The sequence below is a fragment of the Penicillium vulpinum genome (genome assembly GCF_028829585.1).
Source record: "Penicillium vulpinum strain IBT 29486 chromosome Unknown utg000003l_segment0_segment0, whole genome shotgun sequence".
Classification (NCBI taxonomy): Eukaryota; Fungi; Ascomycota; class Eurotiomycetes; order Eurotiales; family Aspergillaceae; genus Penicillium; species Penicillium vulpinum.
Window position 1 is genome coordinate 1,124,074 of NW_026643243.1, and position 13,948 is coordinate 1,138,021.

Consider the following 13,948-nt stretch of genomic DNA (forward strand, 5'->3'; position numbering starts at 1 on the left):
GCAAAAGTAGCCAGCGTCTATCAAAAGGCCACAAAATCACAAACGCCCAAAAGGTAGTCGACACCCCCAAAAAAAAGCACCAGTCGGTTGCATACTGAGTTCCATGGCCCCGTTAAAGGGGGCCAGAGGGGGAGGAGAGAGATGTCATAAAAGTCTTTGTCAAATATTCCCAAATGGCAGCGGTTCGGGGCCGGCGTTTGCCTGAAACAGTCGCTCCCTGGGTGAGGTGGAGAAGTAACGCGAGATACGTAAAAAAAAAAAAGGGTTTCCTATTCATCAATTTATCGCGACATGAGTGAGTCGCTCGACTCTGTGCGAGGGAATATGCGCGTGTAGAGGGAATCGCTGGACTCGGTACGCGGGAAGTGCCGTTGGTGTTTCCGTGAGATCACACGATCGGTGTAAACACCCTTTGCCGAGCCGCGAATGACTGACTCGAGATATTCGCGGAAATCTGTGGGTTTGAATTCGGGGTACAGGTCTTGTGTGGTGTGGTAGCCGAGATACTTAGCGTACTCGGGATTGTTGTCGCCGCGAATTCCCCAGGACAGCTGATATTCGGCCAGGTATCGCGGAATGAACTTGATCGGGTCGAAGGGGTAGGTTTCACTAGCTTGTCGGGCCGCAACGACTCTGCTGCAGATGGTTTCTTCGGGAATCTGTGCTCCGGAAGAAGAAAAAATTGTTAGTCACATTGACTCATTCTGAGCCGAGAGTATGTGCGACTTACGTAGTTTCGATCAACCTTCTCCTCGCTGAGTTCCTCCATGAGCTCGTAAATCTTGTTTTGCGAGGAGACCAAGTTGTAGGCGAGGATCTTCTTGTTCAGAGTGCGGGGGTCGGAAATGATCATAGCCATGTAGCGACCAATGTCTCGCAAATCGGTCAATGCGGTGGGCATGTTACCATCACCAATAATCTCATCGTTACCCGAGGTCATGGCGTAGTCGACGCGTCCAGAGGGGAGGCGGGGGTATGCCAACTGGTACCACCAACCGACGTCGACGATGGTGTAGGGAAGCCATAACTGGCGGATTTGGTTGTAGACAATTTCTTTCTGTGTAGTAAAAGCCTGGTCAGTCCACCAACCTAAAGTACCGTACCACATTTCAAATCATACCTCGTCACGCAACCACATGATCCCGCCCGGTGGGCAAACGGTGATGAAACCACATGGAATGAATCGCTTCACACCAGTCTTCTTGGCTGCTTTCGCGAGAGGGATCTGGTCCTGTTGTTCGGCAGGGCCAACACAGCTAATAACCACATCAATTCCATCCAACGCCTCAATGAGCTGCTCCTCTGGGGCCTTCAAGTCGCATTTCCGAATCTGGCATCCCCGATCCTGGAGGCGCGTAATAGCTGGTTTTTGGGCCGAGATAGGGCGAACAAGAGCGATAACCTCCTGTATAGATGGAAGCGACACAGTTAGTCTAGGTCAATTGGTAACTCTTGAGAAAGTTCTTACAAAGTTACCAGTGTCCAACAGTCCGTTGGCGATAGAACCTCCGGTTTCACCCGCTGCTCCGACCAGCAAAACCTTGGTGGACATAATTATTCGAATTCAAAATCAAAATGGAGAGAGGGTAGAGTCAGATAGGCAAAGACTTAGAAAGATGGAGGAGGAAGATCAAAAAAAAGGAGGGAGAGGAAAGGGAAGCAGGGATTGGGTAACAGGTTTAGGACCTGACGACGTTATAAATTCCCAAAGGCTCAACCCACCTTTCTCATCCGCAGTAGTGGGTCGGTGGATGTTCGTTCCCCTCGTTTGAGGGGGAAGATTTTTATTTTTATTTTTTATTTGGTCATTATTGCTCATGACTACTTACATCTATATATGGTACTTCTATTCGATCCCTTCATATATTATAATTTTCAATTCTGTACTTTGTATAGTGCACGGAAACCTCTTTCTCTCCTTCACGGGCCGGTAATTCGGGAAAACCCCCCAAATCGGCCATGTTACGTCATACCTTACGGCTTCCCGGTCAAAAGAAAATGGGATAATAATGATGTTGGTTATATATTCCATATTATGACACTTTCTACTCTGTAGATATATTTGAAATATGTCTTTCTGATCAGAAGATCACGGACTACCTTTTTAGTCGGACCCGTACCTCGGACCCTTCAGACCAGCTAGCAAGGGCCTTTTATAGCCCCTTGTTCGTCGTGCAGAATCTTGAATACCCACGTCACAAATCCCGTGTGGTCACAGCTCTCAGGTTTCATGCTGTCCACTTGGCCCTGTGGACGAGTGACGAAATGGTAATGATTAGTCATGATCTGGGTTTCATTGGTGGCGCAGCGCCTTCAAAATAAAAAATGGGGTCATTTTGGAGGGCTTTTGGTGAGCCAATCATGAACGATTCAGGGAGAATTCCACGGTTTCCTATATGCCGGATACTAATGAGCAAGTAGCACATGGGCCCACGGGTAACTAATTGCTTGTGACCTTCCGCAAGACCCTGGACGCCTTGGGAGTTGATCAAATGATAACCTTGTCATGGGCTAAGTGCCAGCCACAACCGAGAGATCTGTGCCTGGCATCCTCCCCCTCCTTTGTCTCATACCAAGCGCCCAATTTCAACTTTGCGAGCCTTGGAACATATTGCTTGCTCTTTTTTGCTCGTCTGATCTCTACAAAATGGATTTGGTGGGGTAAGGAGTAGTACGGTTGCTCGAGTTTGGGAATTCTTCTCAAAGAAGTAACGAAAGGGGAAGATCCCAGGTCTGTCTGGCAATCACCGCGGGGAATGCAGCATGGTGGGAGGGTCTAAGCATAGCGATATTCTGGGCCCAAAACACTTTCAGCCAATGTCATCACCCCGAATATTGATCGTCGTTTTGGGCGGCTAGTCGAAAGAAATGGTGAAGATACTAGGGAATTGGGGAACTAGGCAAGGGCCAGCAACGCGACATTTGAGCAAAATTCAATTCTCAAATCCCTTTTGACTTAATAATATGCACTGCAGACCAATGGTAACGCTTCATAGCAGATCAATCCCAGCTTGGGCTCGGGCTGCTTTCATTTCAGCCGTTACTAATCCAGACCAGAGTACGAAGTACCACATACGCCTTGACGTCTTGGATGCGACAAAGAGGAGCTCATTACTGCACGTGAGCATCTATGTTGTAGATGCACTTAGCGATGTCTACATACCTTCGACGATAAATTACTTTTACAAAAATTATCCTTGAAATGTCTATTTTTGTTTGGTAATGAAACTCGCGATGATTTGATGTCAGGCCCGGGACGTAGGATGTAGGTATCAAACTTGGGAAGAACTTGATTATTTAGGCTCAACAATGATTATTCATCTCCTTCCTGCGAATACTTGGGATCTATCTATGTACACTCATTCTATGCTGACCCAAACTAACGATTGGTCTCTCTTCTCTTTTGATAGGAATCCAACCGTCCTACTCTACGTCAATCGAGGTGATGCTTGATTTGGAGTTGCTTCTTCATGCGGTGGTACGCATCCAGTTTTCAATTGGTATTAATTACCACTGAATATCTTGTTAGCCTCGTTTATGTTACGCATAATGTCACAAAATTTCTTCAATGAACCTCGGGAAACACGTAGGAATATCAATGCCGGGAGTCTTGGCGAGATCGACAAGGGCTAGATGTATTTGGCTTCTCGTAGTTATAAGGTTAAATATACTATGTAGACATAGATAGATCTTATCCCATCTCTTTTGATTATCTACATTATCTCACCTCACTCTCAATTTGGTTTTATCTCTCTTACTACACTCTCTCCTTGAGATCTTCCCTACGCAGATCATCAGCCTGAACTTCCACCCATATATATATGTTCATTTCATCTCATTTATATGCAGTTTTATCGGTTCGATGTTTTACAAGACGGAAAGTACACATATCCAGTAAAAGTACAAAAGGACCTTGATATTTTTTTGAAAAGAATACTAACATGGGTATATAGCTTGAAATGAATTGTTCGCTCGTCATAAAGTAATACAGTCCAAAAAGGCTTCCGCGTATGCACCTTTTTCCCTTGCAATACGCACAATCTCCTTCTCTGTCAAAGGCGGTTCACATGGCTCATACTTGTGAGTCCTAATATGCGTGCCCTTGAACGTAATTTTGATTGTCCTTGTTCTCTGTTTTTGTCTCTCCTCGTTGATCTCGGCCCATCTGGCCTTCACTTCTGCGAGGTGCTTCTCTCGTTTTCTTTCCCCCTTCCGCCATGCGGCAATCTGGTGGCCGATGGAATTGCTCGGCTCATGCACCCATCCCACGCCCCAGCCAGGGACATCTTCAAACGCTGTCTCATCTGCGGCAGCCGTCCTCCACTGCCAGTAGTTCAGTGCCCTAACATCATCCTTCGAGCGGCATAGATTCAGGATACTTTGGGGGGCGAGGTAATGTTGGCGGATGTGGAAGTCCACTTGGTAATGGGCGAAAAGAACGGTGGCTTCATCTGTTGGCTTGCCTGACTCAGCCTCGGCCTTCTTGAGAATGCTATCAATCTTGTTGTAGTAATAGTGTTGTTGAGAGGAGGTAATATCACCCCAAAATGTGGTGTTGTTATTTTGGTACGCTGCTGTGTCTGTATCGAAGGGAGATATATGTTCATCTGATACGCTTTTGCTAGCGAAGAATGGTGGATATTCCGAGGTGATATATGAGCCTGCAGCAATATCTGCATTCATCATGTATGGAATAATATGCAGATGTTTGCATCCAGTGCATTCGAGGGCCTCCTGTAGAGCGGCGTTTTGTGAGGACTTGGGTTTATCAGTAAATGGACCACATAGGAGCTGCTTGTAAGTGAAGAACTGTACAATCTTTTCCTTGACAGCCTCTGTCCAGTCTTTTCTTGGCGTAAATTTGCGCTTGATAATGCGGCTTTTGTCTCCTCGTGTATGATTGCTCATATTGGATGTTTGGGTGAGTACACACATGGTAAGGTTGAAGGGATGATTAGAGTAAGGTGTATGCAAGTTTTTGTGATCTGATTGCGATTGAAAGATATAAGTGAAGGGCGATGCAGTTTGGCATGCACTTATACAATGCATGAAAGGCCTTTGTGCCGACATCGTGGACAAAGGAAGAGAGAAAAAAAAATAGAGTCCATGGTTCTAATTTAAATCAGAACAAACAAAATATAGTTTCAAACGCATTGATTCAAGTCAATTAAAGAAAGCGGAGCAGGTAAATAATGAATAACAATAGGATACTTGTATATTCTATTGAGACAATGTCAATCAAAATAATCCTCCAGAGGGCTTCACCTGTAAACTACCTAAATATGGCCCCTTTGTTATGACGTGTGGGTGCGAAAGGTCATTTGGGGAAGGCATACTAGGGACGGCGTGACTGAACATCGTGAATGAGCATCGTGACTCTACGAGATCATCGGGTCACAGAATGCTTGTGAAAACTAGGGGGTTTCCCTACGATAATTTTGCAATAGCATTTAAATCATATCAGTATGTTGATATCAGCGACTATAAGGGCGTTAAGGTCGCTATCTTGTTGTTTTTGGGTACATTCGATATCACTATATATAGGATAGTCTCGAAGTAAAAATAGTTGATACTTGCTGTTGATCGAGCTTAGATATTTGTCGCCAGTTTTGAATGCTAAAATTCTATCATCCTATTGTTCATTAATTCATAATATTTCTTGAATGTCGATTTTTTGTATTGCTATTCAGGTTGCTTGTTTCTTTTCTCCTCCCCAAATCCACAGATACACTTTTTATCTTTAACATCGCCTGTTCAACACTTACAAACGTGCGATCAGCAAAGTCATCATGGCAGGAGCTTCTCTTGCCTTCCCGGCGATCTGCCTGGCCCTCTCATTTCTTTTTGTTGTTGCCGTCTACAATGCTTCGATTATGCGGTACCTCGGCACTTTCCACTGTCGCGTCATCCTCCCCTCGTACCAACACATTAAACGCAGGCTCCTCAACCGTAGCCCCGTCAACCAAAACCTACCAAACCATATGCTTGAGCCAGGGTATGAGTCAATCAACCTTGATACCAAAGATGAAGAAGACCAACATCCTCCGCCTTTCACGGCTCCACGCATGTCACTACCTGACTACTATCGACACCGTCAAAGCCCTGCTAGCAACGCAGGCAATATTTTTTCAGACATGGAAGATGCAACCGAGACCGACGGTCTCAACATGACCACCAGATATGCAGGAGGCCCGTACCGTCCGCGCCGCTGGTCCACCTTTGTGGGTGTCGCCGAGCGCTCTATCCACAGCCGTTCCCCAAGCCTGTCTGGGTCTCTTGTATCCTCTGACGAGTATGACTCCGACTGGTCCAATTCTGCTGTCGATGAAGCAGTATTCGAGCCCCGCAATCCAGCCGATGGCATCCCCGTCTGGGAATTCGAAGTCGAGCGACCTATCTATACCCTTGACCAGGATGAACAAGGAACACCGGCACTTTGGCTGGATGAGGTTGTTGAGTGGACTGCGCAAGGCGTCTTTGCTTTCGTTGTCCCTGATATGATCCAACAAAGGGGCTGAGAAGAATATGAGACTTCAGGGCAACATATACAACATTCATGGGATTGGCAAAGCATCCGAGATCCTGGTGAGCTGAGCACGATATTCCTTGCAAGGTTCCTATGTTGTTATTCAAGTTGATAATTATGAAAAGAAACGAAATTTGATTCCGACGATTCTGCCCTAGTAATGAGTTCAGGTTGGGTAGCTCGTAGCTCATAGGTATTTTGATCAAACCAGCTGGTCACCTTGGTCATATCGGTCTATGAACCCTGTCACGCGGGTGTAGAGTGCGCAGGTGCATTCCAGATGTCATTGGTGGGGCTTATCAAGACTAAAGCGCCACGCAAGGGATTGAGCCATTTCTTCTTACAGGGATACCAGGGTCTGGAGATACAAGCTCTACAAGGATAGCACGGTCTCATGGCGTCGTTGACTCGGTAATTAATTGCGCACAAGCTGAAATTGGGCTGGCCGTGCCGGTGATTGGAAAATACTTCCGTTGGGGGCTGGCATCGGTGTTTTTTTCGGGCACCACATTACCATGCGAGTCATTCCAGGCATGATGCCTACATACTGAGCTGGGGAATATATCGCAAATACGATATTCTGATTCAGACCTGACCATCTAATCTATCGTTAGGTTTAAATTAAAATCGCCAACATCTATCTCCCCAAAATTTACGCCCCAAACCACAGACCGTGTTTTTAATTCGTTATGAGGGAAAATTTACGGGGCGCAGTAGCCGCCGTCGACAATAAGATCGGCGCCAGTAGTATAGGTGGATGCATCGGAGGCAAGGTAGAGATAGGCACCCTTCAACTCATGAGCTTGGCCCTCACGGCCCATGGGGATTTTGTCGCGCCAGATGTTCTTGGTTTCCTCGGGCACAAAGCTTGAGATCTCAGTCGCAATGTAGCCAGGGGATATAGTATTGGCACGAGCGTAGCGGACCCATTCGACAGAAAGCGACTTGCCTAAAACGGTGTCAGCGGGGCGATGAAGCTGATATAGTCTGAACAACTTACAAAGGTGAATGACAGCAACCTTAGCAGCGTTGTAGGCAGCCTGCATTTGGGGAAAGTTGACAATGTGGCCGCTCATAGAGGCAGTAGCAACGAAGCTTCCATATGTGAAGTTAGTGAGCTTGTTGCCCCTGGCATCGGTGCCCTCCTCCTTCTGACGGCGCCAGTGGTCAGCGGCAGCCTTGGCACAGTAGAAGGTACCATCGAGATCAATGGCGATGACATCGCGGTAGTGAGTGAGGGGACCGTCGACCATGGGACCCTGGGTCCAGGGAACACCGGCGTTGGCAATAAAGACGTCGAGACGGCCATTGAATTCCTGGACAACCTCGTTTACGGCATTCTCGACAGCGTTTGCATCAGTAATCTCAACCTGATAGGCCTTGGCTGCAAGATAAATCAGGTTAGAATGATTTGGAGCCAATCACATTGTGTAGATTCGATACGCACTCTGAACACCGTACTGTTCAGCGATCTCGGCCGCCCTCTCGATACACTTGGAGTTTCTGTTGTACCACATGGCCACATTGGCACCAGCCTCAGCTAAACCCTGAGCAACAGCCAGACCTATACCAGCGCCAGCACCGGTAACAATGGCTGTCTTTCCCTTGAGAGAGAACATGCTCATGAGACTGAGGTGCTCAGGAGGAGTCGTGTTATTGTGGACAAAGAGTCCATTTTCGGTAATAGGGTTAGCAGCCATTGTAGGAAGAGTAGAGTAGAGAGCAAATGACAAAAGTGAAAGGCAAGTTTAAGTGGGCAATCACTTAAATATAGAGCTTATGAGGGGAAAATCTAAGAACGTCTAGGTGATATACGGTGAGTGATGCGCTGGCGGGGAAATGGGACTAGACCGTAGCCATTCGCTACTATATGTAGACCTTGGTGGGGAGCTCTCGCATTATGCCTCGATTGCATTGGATAGTGACGCTATGCGCCTCAGAATAGAAATTCGGGGGCAATGAGATCTATCATAAATGTGTATCAGACTTGCTCAGAAATGTCAGATCTATTGGAAATTGGAAGCCTTATTCTTGCCTGCCGGTGAATCATAAAGCTGGAGAAACGTGGATCTTAGGCTGTTTAACGTGAATTTCCCTAGAAATATACTTTTCAAATCTTTTAATGCAGATTTAAAGCTACGATTCAAGCTACAGGGAGCAAATATTCTTCAAGCTAATACTGACTTCGCCTCTCTTCAAAGAAATGGCCAAGGGTGCCGAGGTCCCGGGAAATTTGACCTCGAGAGGACGAGATCTATTCCGACTTTTGACTGCAGAAGAGAGTAAATTCCTTGTACTAATTCTTCATGGGTGTAGATTACTAGAAATTGTAGAAATTCAGAGTTCCGCTATCAGTGGAATCCAAATGAACTCGAGAACCATGCGCATAAGGGGCAGTTATCCTAGGCAGTGCACCATCACTCTACAATTCAACGCAAACTCAGTATCTATTATGTGTGTTAATTTATATTCTCGCACTAATAAAATCCCTCAGTAGGAATCAAAATGGTTCGCTTATCTGGACATAAATAAGGTTGGTCAAGAGCGCGCACTGATCTTGGTGATCGCTGGAATATCAACAAACGGCCAGCTAGATGAAAAGCGACATCCATAGTTGAACACCTCATGGAATCTGTTAGCTATTAGGAATATGTTGGAAAGGAAAGTCTGGATTCCATCGAACAAAGATGTCAAAGAAGACGTGGGAAAGGGCACTTGAAAGATGGGGATCGGTTCCTGTCATGTATGAACCGGGATCGATTAGGGCATTCGACGCCGGTTCCAGTCACTCAAGACTAGCAATCAGATGTTCCAACGGGTTATTCACACGATTTTGTTCGGTGACAATGTCACGGTCGAAACAGGATCAAAGGGGGTAGTGTGGTCGCCAGCATTCTTCATACCGGGTGGTGATGAATGGACATTCCTCGGCTGGAATCAATGTTCCCATAACAAACGGTGGTCCCCTTGGTGGAATTCTAGCAAATCTTGTTGTTCCCTCTTCCTGTGAAGCAGCTTTGTTGTGTTCCACGAGGATGCAGTCTCTAGCACTGTGAAGCCTCACTGTTGCCGTTTTGATACAGCGATAATCCACAGCATCGCATGTTCAAACCCGAATCGCTAGAGACGCATGAGGAATTCAGAAGGGATATCTCCGCCAACTGTATTGATCCAGCCTCCGAGTTAGCCCAGTGACACGCTGACAAGGCGGCCATGCTGGGGCTGACCGCTGTCATCGCCATAGCCGCTTGCGGCGCGGCCACCTTCATCGTCGTCTCGGTTGTCAGCGTTGTTGTTTGGGTCCGATATCGCAAAGAGCGCCATGCAATACGGCTGATGGGCTTCACGCAGAGGCCGAGACGCACTCGGGGCTTGCAATCTTCCCCAGGGAACACTTTGAGTGAATTGAGTCGGATAGAAGGGAGCATGTTAAGAGCGCATGGGCAGCTTCCATATGGCAAACCAACAGAGTGGGGGCAATTAACATCGAAAGAGAATTTGCATGGCCCAAACAACGACTCAGAATCATCTTTTCAGTTCACTGAGAAAGCACGATCTCTCCGCGATTCCCTGTCTCGATCTCGTTCCAAGCGCCTATCACGATCATCCCACAAACGCATGAGCTCGTTAGCTACGTTGGGTGAATTGAGCGAATCCAATCATCTTCCTACTCCGCCGCCTAGAGCACCAATGTCGATATCAAAAGAAGATGTCCCACTTTCGGCGGTCGAGGGTGTTTTGGAATTGCCAGCAGAAAATACTCCACGGCAAACACCAGATCCTAACGAGGAGGAAACTGGGTTCCACCTAGGTATGAAGCCCGTTTCGCCTGGATGGCCCCTTCCTGTTTCGGAAGGCCTTAGCGTGTCTGATTCGTTGGATTCAACAACCTCCAATGAGTCTCCTAGTCGTCTCCGTGGGGGAAGTATTGCTAGCCAAACTGCTGGGACGATGCCTTGTCACTCAGTACCCCCTCCTCCTCCAACTGCATATTCCCTAGACAGATTTAGTTACGCTAGGAATGACTCTGTGATGAGACTTTCCTCCATGAGTCTTGATACCACCAATAGCTCAATTTTGGATGATGGTAGAAATGGTCCTAACTCGGCTGATACCGATCTGACCTCACCCAGCTTCCCCTCGGGCACGTTTGTACCTTTCAGTGCCGCTGATGTTGGAGTCAAGGATGGTCGCAGGAGTTTCATTGCCACAAACACCTCCATCCCACCCATGCACAACTTCCCTGTCCGCTCTTCTTCGACCACTGAACATCGTCATAAATCTGCATACTTGCCACCTCGACGAAGTTTGACAACTCATCACTTCGGTGCATCTAGAAATCGTTTTAGCGGTGCCCCACATCGATCTGGCTCTATGTCTTCATCTCATTCCCGTTCCCCTTCAAGGCAGGTCTCTTCGCGGTCTGGGACTCCAGTGGGGCATTTGGGATATCAAAATCCAGCCCCGTCCGACTGGCGATCATCGGGTTCCCACAAGTCCTCTGTACTACATGCCAATCTATTCCAAAGCAACACGGCTTATGAGTATGACCAAATGGAAGATGACCCATTCTACGTTCGCTCGCCTGAGGGTGGGACTCTGTTCCATCAGGTTAGGTCACCAGGTAACGCAGCCAACACCATCAAACCACCAAGCCCGATGCAACGTGCCAGTCTAAAGGGCCATCTTCCCTCTGCGCTCAAGGGTGGGAATTCACAACGCAAGGGTCACCGACGTCAGAATTGTGTTCGTATTTCTATTCACCCGCCCATTACGTTTGGGTCATCGACATTCTCTCCTACCGTCGAAGAGGAACCAGAAGATTTCGACAAGATGGATGAGGTGGATCTACGTGAGATCTCAATCAACAACCCACCAAGATTTATGCCTTCATTGCCACCAGGTACAGGGTCTCCCCTGTCCTCTTCCAGGCGCAGCAAATATGGCAGTCGACATGGCAAGCCTGGCCTAGGCTCTCTCGGACCACTCGTCGAGGAACCGCAACCCCCAATGTACGACGATAGTCCTTGCAAGAAGAAAATCCGTGCTCCGTCTGGCCCGGCTGCCAATAGGCCTGCATTCGAAAACAATCGGGCTCTCCCTGAACTGTTTACATCTCTCCCTTCGTCTCATGGCATCTCTCTCACCCATATTCCCTCTCCCGACAGAGCACCGCCTGTATGGAACATGTCTGAAACTCCATTCTCATCTCACGAGAACTCCCCTGCCATCGGTAGCCCACGACGCTCAGCAGTAAAGGGGCCTCGCAGCCAACCCGGTGTTATCACAGCTCGAAGCAAGTCAACTCGCGTACCCTCAGCCTCCTCGGATGCACCAGAAAGTCCCTTGGTCTCGCCTAATCGCCTTCCTCTTGTCATGAGTATCACCGGAACAGAAGGCAGTGACTGGCGTAGGTCCACAGATACACTGCAACGCACGAAGACTGATGCTTCAAACCGCTCATTCCGCCGGGACCGTGATTCCGTTTCCAGCTTGGACAACGGGCTGGGTCCCATCGGCGGTTCTTCTGCACTCTACGGCTCCCGTCGCTCCTCAAGGGTCCAAGATCGCGTTACTATCTTCGAAGATTCCAAGCGGGCTACCTCCCCTCCTAAAACCTCCGTGTTGTCCCCAATTGGGTCGTTCCGCACGCCTGAATCCTCTCCCACCCGTCGCAAGACCAATGGCCCCCGTCCCATGCCCAATAACCAACAATTACCGTCTCATATGTCGAGCTACCATGCACCCCCTACTCCTACTTCTCCCCGACGAGGAATGACTACTCCAACGGGCAAGGGCCTCGAACTTGGAATTGGAACTGCCACGCCTGCTAGTCTTTATGACGGCGATGGGTTCCTACGGGAATAGGGCCAATTTTGCTATTTCTTTTGTGGACTTTGAAAGCGACAGTTTTCTTTTGATTCGTTCTGATTTCTTTTGATCGAGCAGTATTTGATACTGATGTTGGCGCAAAAGCTTCAGTGTCCTTCTCTTCTACCTGTTTTTATTTTGTTTTACTACTTCTTATTCCGCATGTCGCTTGGTGGTCCATCTTTTTCTCCTGTTTTTATGTTTGATGTATGTTTTCTCAGGTTGTTATTCAATGAATGAGGAAATCATTAGTACTAAATCCAGTCCTCCTCTACCTATGTTTCCTTAAATAATAAACCGCAGCAAAATGATCCATAAGTAGTATACCACGTAATCATTCGAGCATTTTAAACGCCAATCCTACACCGTGTCTTTCATCTTTTCCATCAAAGCGGCTTGATCCCAATCAATCCGTCTTCCGCCACTTGGTCTCATCCTCTTCTCCATTCTCTTCGACGCCATTCTCTCCCTCTCGCGCTCTAACAGTCCCAGCTCCAGGCCCAAGTGGGAAAGAAGGCGGCTCACCAGCAGCAATCCAATTCCCATCTGCATCAAAGAACTGGTCCATATTATCTGCCGTGATCCACCCAGAGCTCCCATCAACAGGAGGGGGCATATCCCCATTTCCAAGCTGGAAGACTCCCTCGTGCTCTTCAGCCGAAATGAACTTAGGCCCATCCTCCTCATCCTCATCGCCCTGCTCAACGGGATCAGGGTGTAAATTCGAGCAGGCCGAGACAGCGTCGTAAAGCTGCTGCGTGGGTGTATCGGACTCAGTCTCCACGGGCTCTTGTAGCGTGGCGTCGGCGGGCAGCACCACGGTCATTGTGATGCATTCCTCTTCGTCATCAGCTGAGGGCGCACCCGGCGTCGCAACTTGCATATACAGGCCCTGGACTTCCGCATCGGTGTCTGGGACGCGTAGCCGTTGGAGTGCGTGAAGTGAGATCGAGGGGTAGGGGATTGACACGCCTGTGGAGGCGGTAGGGGAGAAAAAGAAAAACTTTCTATTGAGTGATAAATTCGATCAGTCAATGCCCTCGTCTTTACATGGGAGGGGGAATTGATAAACTCACTCGGATGTCACCCAAGTATCCACGCCTGAGATTGCGACCTCCTTCTCGTCATCGTCTTGGCTTGCAGCGCTGTTGTTTACAGCATCTTGGCCACGCAAGGCATTCAGTGCTGGAGTGGCAAGGAGCTCGCGCTCAAGGATAACGATCTTGCAGCGCTGACTGTGGTGGTACAATACTGGGGGTCCGGAGTAGAAGGAGCTCGGGGTGCGCGACTGGTGTTCAGCCAGCGGCACGAATGAGGCGGCTTCAGGAGAGCTGCTAATAACCTCCATGCTATAGTATATGTATGATTGGGGGAGAAAAACGCAAGGGTTGAACGGTATGACCAGGGTGCTTTCTGGAGTTGTGATGGAATGAAAACGAGCTTCCCGCGCGGGGTGGAGCTTTTCCCCGAGCTCGGGAGCGAAGAAATAGTACATACATACATTGTGTACTCTTCTTGTTCTATTGCTATACTGCGTGTGTACGCGTTTTA

The 13,948-nt window shown here is 48.1% G+C and overlaps 6 protein-coding genes across 6 annotated transcripts; 2 read left to right on the top strand and 4 right to left on the bottom strand.

Moving 5' to 3' along the window:
• Positions 1-281: 281 nt before the first annotated feature.
• N7479_005536 (aromatic alcohol reductase) lies at positions 282-1,552 on the bottom strand (the record flags this gene model as incomplete). Its single annotated transcript, XM_057253232.1, has 4 exons — positions 282-659; positions 731-1,057; positions 1,121-1,405; positions 1,469-1,552. 4 exons carry the CDS (start codon positions 1,550-1,552, stop codon positions 282-284), a joined length of 1,074 nt encoding a protein of 357 aa, XP_057107094.1.
• Positions 1,553-3,975: 2,423 nt separating this feature from the next.
• On the bottom strand, positions 3,976-4,908 carry N7479_005537 (uncharacterized protein; the record flags this gene model as incomplete). The annotated part of the gene is made up of 1 exon (XM_057253233.1): positions 3,976-4,908. One exon carries the CDS (start codon positions 4,906-4,908, stop codon positions 3,976-3,978), a length of 933 nt encoding a protein of 310 aa, XP_057107095.1.
• An 881-nt stretch (positions 4,909-5,789) lies between these two features.
• Positions 5,790-6,518, top strand: N7479_005538 (uncharacterized protein; the record flags this gene model as incomplete). Its single annotated transcript, XM_057253234.1, has 1 exon — positions 5,790-6,518. One exon carries the CDS (start codon positions 5,790-5,792, stop codon positions 6,516-6,518), a length of 729 nt encoding a protein of 242 aa, XP_057107096.1.
• Positions 6,519-7,227: 709 nt separating this feature from the next.
• On the bottom strand, positions 7,228-8,226 carry N7479_005539 (putative carbonyl reductase; the record flags this gene model as incomplete). The annotated part of the gene is made up of 3 exons (XM_057253235.1): positions 7,228-7,475; positions 7,527-7,910; positions 7,974-8,226. 3 exons carry the CDS (start codon positions 8,224-8,226, stop codon positions 7,228-7,230), a joined length of 885 nt encoding a protein of 294 aa, XP_057107097.1.
• A 1,513-nt stretch (positions 8,227-9,739) lies between these two features.
• N7479_005540 (uncharacterized protein) lies at positions 9,740-12,394 on the top strand (the record flags this gene model as incomplete). The annotated part of the gene is made up of 1 exon (XM_057253236.1): positions 9,740-12,394. The coding sequence occupies one exon, from the start codon at positions 9,740-9,742 to the stop codon at positions 12,392-12,394; it is 2,655 nt and encodes an 884-aa protein (XP_057107098.1).
• A 409-nt stretch (positions 12,395-12,803) lies between these two features.
• Positions 12,804-13,745, bottom strand: N7479_005541 (Voldacs domain-containing protein; the record flags this gene model as incomplete). The annotated part of the gene is made up of 2 exons (XM_057253237.1): positions 12,804-13,404; positions 13,474-13,745. The coding sequence occupies 2 exons, from the start codon at positions 13,743-13,745 to the stop codon at positions 12,804-12,806; spliced, it is 873 nt and encodes a 290-aa protein (XP_057107099.1).
• Positions 13,746-13,948: the final 203 nt, after the last annotated feature.